Below are 10,488 nucleotides of genomic sequence, written 5' to 3' on the forward strand. Positions count from 1 at the left end.
TGGCTTTTTGTTCCCCCGAAAATAATTTATATTTGATTCTGCAAGGTATCTAGAAGCACTACCAGTTTAAGACAACTTTAAACTAAATTTAAGGCTTGAAATTACCTGGAAAATACAGGATACTCAGGAGAGTTTAACTGAGGTTGTGGTCTGTGCTAGGACTGGTCTATGTGGGGGGATCTTTAAAGTACAGATTATTTAAGGGGTGAATCTCTTATTAGGCTTTCAATTTTATGTGGTTTCTGGGAGTTGATTTTTTCTTCCATTGCCAGGAGGCCACTAAAATGAAAATCCAGTATTTTTAGGGTGGATAACTACTCTCAGAGGAAAAGAAACTTCTGTCTTAATTTGTGCTTCTGGGACCTTGACTTCTCTTCATGGCAGGTCTGGTATTTCCTTCCTATCTTGTCATTGCTTTGATCCTTTTAAAATACATTGTATATATTCTATTTATATTTATATTTTATCACATTAAAATATTTTTTAGCTTAAATGACAGAGATTTATTGGCTCATCGTTCTGGAGTCTAGAAGTCAGAGGAGATTAAGGTGCCAGCAAGGTAGGTTCCTTCTGAGGGTCCTGAGGGAGAATTTGTTCCATGCCTCTCCCTAGCTTCCGGTGCTTTACTGGCAATATTTGGTGTTCTCTGGCTTATAGAAACAAACAAACAAAAAAGAGGTTTTTTTTTACACCGAAAGAATTTCTCCAAATAACTTGACTCAGCATTTCAGAAAACAGGATGGGCTTTGGTAAGACAGTAAATGTCAGAGAACCTACACATTCTGGGCAAAGATACCATCTTTTATTGCTTGTCTTTCTGGCTTTACTCCTTCTGAAGTCAGCAGAATTTTTTTTTCCCCATTGGAAATAGTAAATTCTGAAATCCAAGTGTTGTTTTTCCTGAGAATGTGTCATTCTTTCAATCATTTATTCAACAAATACATGTTGAAAATCTATGCTAAGCCAGGTCCTATGCTAGGTACTGGGATACATGGAGAATAAAAATATGGATCCTAATCTCAAGTAATTTGCAATCTAGGTTGGAGAACTGGTATTAATCTGACAACCACATAAGCAAATTATCAATGCTAAACATTGTTTAGTACATGGAGTAAACCTGTCATTAGAGCTGTAATGGCCAAGTACAGGGTGCTGTATAAACATTTAACTGGGATATTTAACCCAGGGATGAGAGAAGTTTTCTCCAAGGTAAAGCTCTTGAGCTGAGATCCAAAGAATGAATTGGCATTAACTAGAAGGAGATGAATAGGATAAGACCAATAAGGCTGCGTGGAAAACCTGTGCAAAGGCCCTGTGGTGGAAGGTGCTCTGCATGTTAGAATTAGAAGATGTTAAAGCCAGTGGGGCTGGAACACACAGAGTGAAAGAGAAAGTGGTTTATGATAATTCTGGAGATGTCAGAGGCCGGGAAGAGCAGGACTTCGAAACCAATTAAGAATTCTTTACTGTACTTGAACTTATAGAAATGAGAGATCATTAAAAATTTTTAATTGGGTCAGAGAGTGTGCGTGCGTGTGTGTGTGTGTGTGTGTGTGTGTGTGTGTGTAGAGGCTGCTCTTGCTCCTGCATTTAGATAAAGAATTAAATGCATGAGCTATCTTGTAAAATGCTATGTGGAACAGGGCATTTGTGGTCAGTCGATGAGCATATAGGTGATATTTCAAGAATATTTCTTTGGCCAGGTATGATGGACCACACCCGTAATCCCAGTGCTTTGGCAGGCCAAGGTAGGATTGCTTGAGGCCAGGAGTTCAAGACCAGCCTGAACAACAAAGCAAGACCTTATCTCAATTACAAAATGTATATAAGAAGGACATTTCTCCAATATAACTTTTCAGGAACACATATCCTGAAAGTGGGATATGGCATTTCTAGTTTTATCACTTCTAACCTGCCTTTCATTTGAGCATATATGGTTTCAGCAATATCTAGGCCTAAGAACATTCTGAAGGTCTCTGTTTTCTGGTGTGGTCCAATATACCTTCTTTCTTCCCTGAAACATCCTCTACCCAACCACATTAGTTGGTGTTGTCTAATCTTCCTTTCTAACTGTGCAAGTATTACTGGAGAAGATTTGTGAAAGGTTTTTCTTTCTCAAAGTTACCCCTACAAATGCTAATCAAAGTAGAATCCAAGCAACTCTATTCCCTAATGCCAGGGCATCTTTTCCATTTGATGGTCAACAGGGCCCCCTACTGGGAGAAACAGCTCAACTACATAAATACCAACGCAAACAGCAAGTGTTCTGTAACATTTGGTTCTTCAGGCAGCCAGTGTTTAATGTAATTACGTGCCGTAGCTGAGACACCTACTCATTATTTTTTGTGATAACTCTGACATGTAGTTACAAAAGATTAGCTTTTCATTTGGCATATTTTCCAATTACTCAGTGTTGAAGAATCATTGTAACAATTAATAAAAATCACAAATGTATAGTCTTAAAATAGAATTGATGTCAAGAAATAATTTGGTTCAGTGCTATGTTTCAAGAAGACTAACATTTAAATTCTTCAGGATACTGAGCTTTCTCTTTTGTTCCTAGAATTTCCAAGGGAGGACACTCCACAGTGTCATCAGAAATGAATTCTTTGCTTCTAATAATCCAATAGGTTCTTATATTTGATAATAATATCTCCCTTAAAAAAACTCCTGTTAGAATGGTTCTAAATTTACAGAAAACTTACAAAGACAGTACAGAGAGTTCCTACATTTCCATCACTCAGTTTTTCCTATTGCTAACACCTGACATTACCGTGGTACATTTGTCCTAACTAAGGAATCAACATTGGTACATTACCATCAACTAAACTCCAGAGTTTACTCAGATTTCACCATCATTGTAACTGCTCCCCAATGTCCTTTTTCTGTTCCAGGATTTCACTGAGGATATCACATTACGTTTAATGACCTTGTCTTATTGGGGTCCTCTGGTCTCTGACAGTTTCTGTGACTTGTCTTGGTTTTTTTTGTGTGTGTGTGTGTAATTATTATTTTTAATGTCCAGAATGTGTAATACAAGGGCCAGAGCTTCCTCCTGGACTCAATTTTATAAATTCTCGATTGGTTGGTGAGGCCAATAGGGATACTTTTTCTTGTCTAATTTGGTTTCTGGGAAAGCTTCGTTCAAGTCCTCAATGGTCATCTGATCAAATGGAATTAAGTTCTTTATCTTCTCTATCTGTTTCTCATATTCTACAATCCTGGCCTTTGAGAGAGACACCCACTCAGCACAAGATTTTACATCTTCTTTTTCTTCGGCATCCACCTGGGCAGTATATTTATCTTCTGGCATAGGAATCTTCAGGGCATTAAACTTCTTCTCAAAGTCATCCACCAAGCTGGCCTTGGCCACATTGGCCTTGTAGTAAGCCCAGTCGATAGCTGGTGGATTCTCAGGTAAAGCAGCCAACCTGGAGGTGAGGGTCTCATTCCAGGACTTCAGGGAACTGGCAATGGCCTTTTGGTTCTGGGGTATGATCTCCACAAAAGCTACCCAGTCAATGGTTTTTAGAGCAAGTTTTCGCCCAGCCATCTTGGGATCCTTCACCAACCCTGGCTGCCCACGGTCCACCGCCGACTTGTCTTGTTTTTGATGACCTTAGCAGATTTTGAGGAATACTGGTCATGTATTTTGTAGAATGTTCCTCAGTGTGGAGTTGTCTGGTGTTTTCATCATGGTTCTTCCAGGATTACGGTATGGGTTTTTGGGAGGAAAACCCCAGCAACATTCTTATCACATCATATCAAGGCTACATACTTATGTATGTATCATTGTTGACGGTAACTTTGACAATCTGGCTGAGATAGTGTTTGTTACATATCTCTACTGCAAAGGTGCTTTGTCGTTGTTGTTGTGGGTTTTTTTTGGATTCTTGCTCTGGGCTCAGGCTAGAGTGCAGTGGTGTGATCATGGCTTCCTGTATCCTCAAACTCTAGGGCTTAAGTGATCCTCCTGAGTAGCTGGGACTGCAGGTGCATGCCATCACACCAGCTATTTTATTTTATTATTATTTTTGTAGAGACAGGGTCTTGCTATGTTGGTTAGGCTGGTCTCAAACTCCTGGCTGCAAGCAATCCTCCTGTCTGGGCCTCCCAAAGTGCAGGATTACAGGCATGAGCCACCACACCAGACTTTTTTTTTTTTTTAATTTAAATTTAAATTTAAATATCTTTCACCTTATTTTACAGAGATAAAGACGGAAACCTGTCAGCTTGTTTTTTCAGATGAGGGATAATAATACATTATGGTGGTGAAGAGCAGCTTTTAGGAGACAGAAAACTTGGGTTAATGAGCAGTTTTGCCACTTACTGGCTGTGTGATTTGGGAAAGTTACTTCCTAAGCTTCATGATCAGAATTTGTAAGATGGGATACTAATAGTACTTTCTTCAAAGGGTTATGTTAAGGGCCAAATGATATGATGCGTGCAAAGCACTTGCCCAGTGCCTGCTGCATAGTAAGCACACAAATGTTCACTATGATTACACATGCTAATATGACAGCAGTGATGATAAGCACTATGCATTTATTTTAGTGTCACTGTTACTCTTCAGAGTCAGTAGCAGCAAGTCCTCAGCAGTCAATTCTTTCCATTAATATGCCAGTCTGGACTTGGTGTTTTGGGCTAAAAGGTTGAACCTCAAGCATCCATTCAGTTACTAGTTTAACGATGTTCCCTGAGCTCCTTCTAGGTGTGGCTGCAGCCCCAGGAGTCAGGTGGAGAGTGTCCAGATAGAGGTGAGTGGGAGATAGAGGTCAGGGTTGGTTCCTATGGGACCCTGTGGGTAAAGTATAAGGACAAGCTTGATTATTTCTTCTCTAGTCTCAAGCCATCAAACATTTTATAGGTGAAATTTAGTCTCCTCCAAGTTCATTACCATAAGATCACAGTAGCCCAACCAAATAAACGATTTCACTTGTCCCTGCTTTCCTACTCTGATTTTAGTAGTTGTGCTATTGAGCTCTGAAGTGACTGGAATGGTGGTTTTCAAATTTTAGGGTGAGGCTATGGTAGCTCATGCCTATAAACCCAGCACTTTGGGAGGCTGAGGTGGGAGGATTGCTTGAGGCCAGGAGTTTGACACCAGCCTGTACAGTGAGACCCTGTTTCTTAAAAAAAAAAAAAAAAATTAAATTAAAAATTAGTTGGGCATTGTGGTATGGTTCTATAGTCCCAGCTACTTGGGAGGCTAAGGCAGGAGGATCACCTGAGCCCAGGAGTTTGAGGCTGCGGTGATCTATAATCGTGCCACTGCACTCCAGCATGGGAAAAAGACTGAGACGCTGTCTCTAAAAACAGTAACACCTTCAAGGTGCGTTAGAATCACCTGTAGGGTTCCTTAGAACACTTTCCCTATATCTTGTACCAATTTTTTCTCATATCACCAATCTTTCTGCACCCTCTTCCTCACTGTGACTTGTTTCCTTATGTATTTTGAGCTTTTGATGGTGAGTTTATATTCCTTCGAACTTGATTTGTGAGAATTCCTTTGAGACCTGGTTTAAGGAGTATTCCTCTAGTGAGGATATATGTATTCATTTCTACTAAACACTGAGTGTGACTATCAGTTTGCAATAACTTTAAATTTGTACTTTGGGATTTTAGGTCATACGAGTACTTGGATTCTGATACATGGCCCATGAGAAGGCTTGTCTGTGGTTAAGGCATCTCGGGGTGTTGGGGGAGACTTTATCTTTTTTCCCTTTTTACCTAGAACCAAGGCTAACCCTGGTGAACACTTACATCAATTCCTTCTGGTATGCATATGTATTTTTTCTAGTTTACCCACTAAGGGTGTCAACTGTTTTGGGTACTGGCTTCGTGCTGGAGTCTCTGATTCTGAGCCTGAGCTTTGTCTCTGAGCTGCTCCTATAGGAGCAGCATATGCCCGTCTTGTGGCCTGTTTTTGTGTGGCCTTTCAGCTAAGAATGGCTTTTACATTTTTAAATTGTTGCTAAGAAACAACAACAATGAAGTAAGTGACAAATCATATGTGGCCCACAAAGCCCAAAATATTATCTTTAAAATTGTATCTTTACAGAAAAATATTGTGGACCCCTAGATCATGAGAGCTAAACATAGACACCCAGGGCAAACTCTATTTCTGATGGTCCTGTTCCCCTCTGAATAGACTAGTAGTTTCTTACCATTTCTGGTGTCCAAGAATTTCTCTGACATTCCTATCAGCTTAGCTCTTTGTCTTAAAGGAGGTTTTAATATTTTATCCATTGTTTTTAGGAGTTCTCTACTTAGAAGGTTCCTCTGACATTGAGCACCTCATAATATATGAAAAAGCATCCCCACCCTTTACTTCCTGTCGAGCAAGTCTCAGTGCCACAGCAGGGGCTCTAAGAAGGGAAGGCATTCTTGTGCACTGGCCTGTGAGCCGGTGTTAGGAAGTATGATAGAATTGAAACGGGAGAATTCCCTTGCACCCCTTCTCAAGATGTGTGACAGGAGTGCGGCTCTGTTTGGTGAGTTCAAACCCCTTTTATGGGGCGGGGGGATCATGCAGACGGTAGGTGCAGGAACCGGAGTGACTGCTTCGGGGCTCTGGCCCCATGGCAGTGTCTAGGGGTGGGTGTCTGCGACTCCCAAAGCCCAGGTGGGTGCATGTTACAGTGTGCTCTTTTAGTCTTGCCCTTCGTGGATGGCTTAAGGGTTAACCAGGTCAGTGGGCCTTCTGCCTTTTTGCAAGGGCAGGGGACCAGCATGACAGCTTTCTGTATCCTGAGCTCTTGTCCAGCCATCCCGAAAAATTGGGTCACACACGAACTTGAAGGATGAATGTGGGGGTTTTATTCAGTGGTGGAGATGGCTGTCAGTGGAATGGATGGGGAGCTGGACAGGAGATGGAGGGGGAAGATGATCTTTCCTTGGAGTTTGACTGTCTCGCTGCTGATTCTCTGATCATCCCCAGCCAAACTTCTCCTGATGTTCCTTCTCTTCTCTCCCAGCTTAGGGTTTGGGGTTTATATGGGTAGAGGACAGGGGGCGTGGTAGGCCAGAAGGCAACTTTTGGGTGCAAAAACAGGAATGTCCGTCCTTATTTAGGGCCGCAGGTATTCAGGCTTGAGGGTGGTACCTTTGCCGGGGAAATCACCCTCTTCTATCCAGTATTTCCATGACTAATTATATTTTGAAGGGGTGAGTCTAGAAAATAACACACATTGGGATCTCAAAATAATGAGCTTCCTTGCATAGCTAAAATTAGCATTCAGTGGGGACTCACCTCGTGGCTAGTGTGTGTGTGTGTGTGTGTGTTTTTGCAGGTGTCCCTGCTTATATACGATGGTTGCATCATTCTATTCTACTTCCAGACTACACTTGTTCCTGTTCAGGGAGTGTTTCCTGATTATACATAATCTTCCTACACATAAACTTTCATTTTTCTTTCTTCTTCTTTTTTTTATTTATAGAGACAGGGTCTTGTTCTGTCACCCAGGGTACAGTGGTGTGATCATAGCTCACTGCAGCTTTGACATCCCTGGCTCGCTCGCCTCAAGCCATCCTCCAGCCTCAGCCTCCTGAGTAGATGGGACTACAGGCACATGCCACCATGCCTAGATAATTTTTTAATGTTTTTCTAGCGACAGGGCTCTCACTTTGTTGCCCAGGCTGGTCTCAAACTGCTTGCCTCAGGCAACCCTCCTGCCTTGGCCTCCCGAAGTGTTGGGATTACAGACACGAGCCACCATGCCCAGCAGCTTTTCTTGCTTTCCATTCCTGATGTTTTTGAGTGGTCAGGAGGTGCTTACCCGTTTATGAAAGCAGCATGGTGCTGCCCCTAGAACTCTGGCAGTGGAGCCAGGAAAACCCAAGTTCTAGTCCTGAGTCTATCCCTCATTCATGTCCTCCCTTTTCTCCTCCTCCTTTTTGTTTCGAACAAAGGAGATAAAAAAGAGGGAAAGAAAACGTGATAAGAGGCAAATGGACTACCTTTAACTTTCCCTATCATAAAGGAAGCTCTGTGAGTCAGGTCCCGTGTGTGTTTGGGTCCTGGCATTATACCTGAATCTCAGGTAAAGGTCTCCTGAAATTAGACTTAACTGGGAGTTTTGCTGGCATAAAAAACATCAGGTCCAGGCCCAGAGTGATGTAATTTTATTCTCAGGTCTAACTCTATTGTATTCTTATATTCTCAAATTCACTTCTCTGCTCTCACATTTATTTATAGACATGGATACCATTGCCAAAGCTCTGAATTATGTTTTTCTCCTTAGAGATTTGAGACCCTTGGCTCCCATTAGATCTATAATATCAATGACAGCTGTGTTGTGTATACAGCTCTCATAGCAACCAAATGCAGTTGCCCGCCAAGGAAACCTGGCTCTGCTTTCCCCCTTGCCTATTTAGTAAATGTCCTTAAGAACAAAGAAGGTGGGAATGTTAGAGGGAGGCACAGAGGGAGTGATTAGTTTAGGGGTTATGACTAATCAGGCATGTTCCCTTTGGGGGAGGGTGGGGCATATCTTCCACAACAGGAAGGTCCGAAGGGATTGGGGCATTTAATTTGTACCTCCCTGTATGCCAGCAGGTATAGGCTACCACTGGTTGGAGATTTAGGATGGCACCTTCTTTTGCTAGGGTGCTGTGACTGAAAGCCAACGAGGGGAGATGCAATCACAGTGAGCAGAGGGTCCCCCTGGTGTCTTTGGTGGCACGGTGGAAAGGTCGTTGTCCCTGATTCGTCTCACGGCCAAGAGCAAAGATTTATAGTGAGACTTGATGGAGGCTGTCTACTACCTGTGAGTGTGATGAAATAAGAGGTCAAGTTGCTTCTGTTGTTGGATCACTAAGAATGATGGAACTGGTGTTTTAAAATGTCTCATAAAGAGGAGACCTCTCTCTGTCACCTGAATTTCTTAATTGGCATTCACTCTTCTATAGATAGTAATTACCACAGAGCAAAAATAACTCATATTCTCCCCCCACCCTTTGTTCCCCAATTTGTTGCAATGCATTATTCAAGGAGATGAGTAGCACTACTAACACTGGCTTCTAAAGAATTATTAGACTTAGAAAAGAACTAGGCCAGGCACAGTGGCTCACACCTGTAATCCCAGCACTTTGGGAGGCCGAGGCGAGCAGATTACTGGAGGTCAGGAGTTCAAGACCAGCCTGGCTAACATGGTGAAACCCCCTCTCTACTAAAATTCCAAAAAATAGCCGGGTGTGGTGGTGGGCGCCTGTAATCCCAACTCTTCCTCAGGAGGCTGAGTGCAGGAGAATTGCTTTTGAACCCAGGAGGCGGAGGTTGCAGTGAGCCGAGGTTGTGCCACTGCACTCCAGCCTGGGCAACAGAGCAAGACTCCATCTCAAAAAAAAACAAAAACAAAACAAAACAACAACAAAACCAGAACTAAAAATATACTTCTGTGTCTTCGGAATGATAGTTTAGCTTACAGTCCTCTAAATGTAGGTATTCACAGAATAAGAGTTGAGCGGCAAAGCTGACCCAGCTGGCCCGTTACAAAGCTCTGGGGAGCTTTCTTTTTCTTTTCTTTTTTTTTTTTTTGCTACTTAATTTTATCAAAATCTAGGGTTGTAAACATTCCATTCTCAAAGGTATGAATATGCTGCATGACGTCTCAAAAGCCCACAGAGTGAAGTTTCTAGGTGGGATGGGGCCTCCGCCTTCAGGCACAGCATGATAGCAAGCCAGGCTGACGCCCAGTGCTCCCTGGCATGCGTGTGACCCTGGGAAGTGCCCAGTGATCTCTCCCCAGGTCATACCCACCCCAGGTGAAGCATGCCCCAGGCTAACACTGCCCACTGTGCATCACCTGACCTTCCCCTCGTCAACTAGGAGCAGGGACAAGAGAGGCAAGGGTCTGTGGAATAGGCAAGATTTACAGGAAATGATGTCTAGCAGCTTGTGGTTTTTTTTTTTTTTTTTTTAAACTCCGAACACCAACATGTTCCACACAGTGGTCTCCAGTGTAGTGTGGAAAGACATAACCCTTGAAAAAAGGGGGTTTCATTGTCAATCAGCTGCAGGAAAAGCTGAATTATAGAGTTAAATCAGTGCCCTTACTGAATGAAGCCTTCTCAAAAGTTTTGAACAGTGGCCAGGCAGAGTGGCTCATGCCTGTAATCCCAGCGCTTTGGAAGGCCAAGGTGAGAGGATCACTTGAGGCCAGGAATTAAAGACTAGCCTGGACAACAAAGTGAGACCCTGTCTCTACAAAAAAAAAAAAAATAAATAAATAAATAAAAAAATAAAAAAAAATAAAGTTATTAATAGCTAATATGAATTGTATGAAGCCTTATGCCAACTTAATTGAACTTGGGAGCCTGCTGTAAATTCTAACATATCCCATCCCACAGAAACATTTCCTCATTTGGGGACCCCTGGTCTAGTGGAAAGATGATGGAAGTTGAAGTCGGGAGGGATGGTTTCCAGGTCCTGGGTAATAGCTTCATACCCACAGTGTCTGGGTAGATAAACATTGCAATAATGGAAGC

General features: G+C 42.4%; 1 protein-coding gene across 1 annotated transcript; it reads right to left on the reverse strand.

Moving 5' to 3' along the window:
- Positions 1 to 2,998: 2,998 nt before the first annotated feature.
- On the reverse strand, positions 2,999 to 3,590 carry LOC105531850 (ATP synthase subunit d, mitochondrial). The gene has a single exon (XM_011969843.1). It carries the CDS (start codon positions 3,551 to 3,553, stop codon positions 3,068 to 3,070), a length of 486 nt encoding a protein of 161 aa, XP_011825233.1. The 5' UTR covers positions 3,554 to 3,590; the 3' UTR covers positions 2,999 to 3,067.
- Positions 3,591 to 10,488: the final 6,898 nt, after the last annotated feature.

The sequence above is a fragment of the Mandrillus leucophaeus genome, unplaced genomic scaffold, assembly GCF_000951045.1.
Source record: "Mandrillus leucophaeus isolate KB7577 unplaced genomic scaffold, Mleu.le_1.0 Scaffold914, whole genome shotgun sequence".
Lineage (NCBI taxonomy): Eukaryota > Metazoa > Chordata > Mammalia > Primates > Cercopithecidae > Mandrillus > Mandrillus leucophaeus.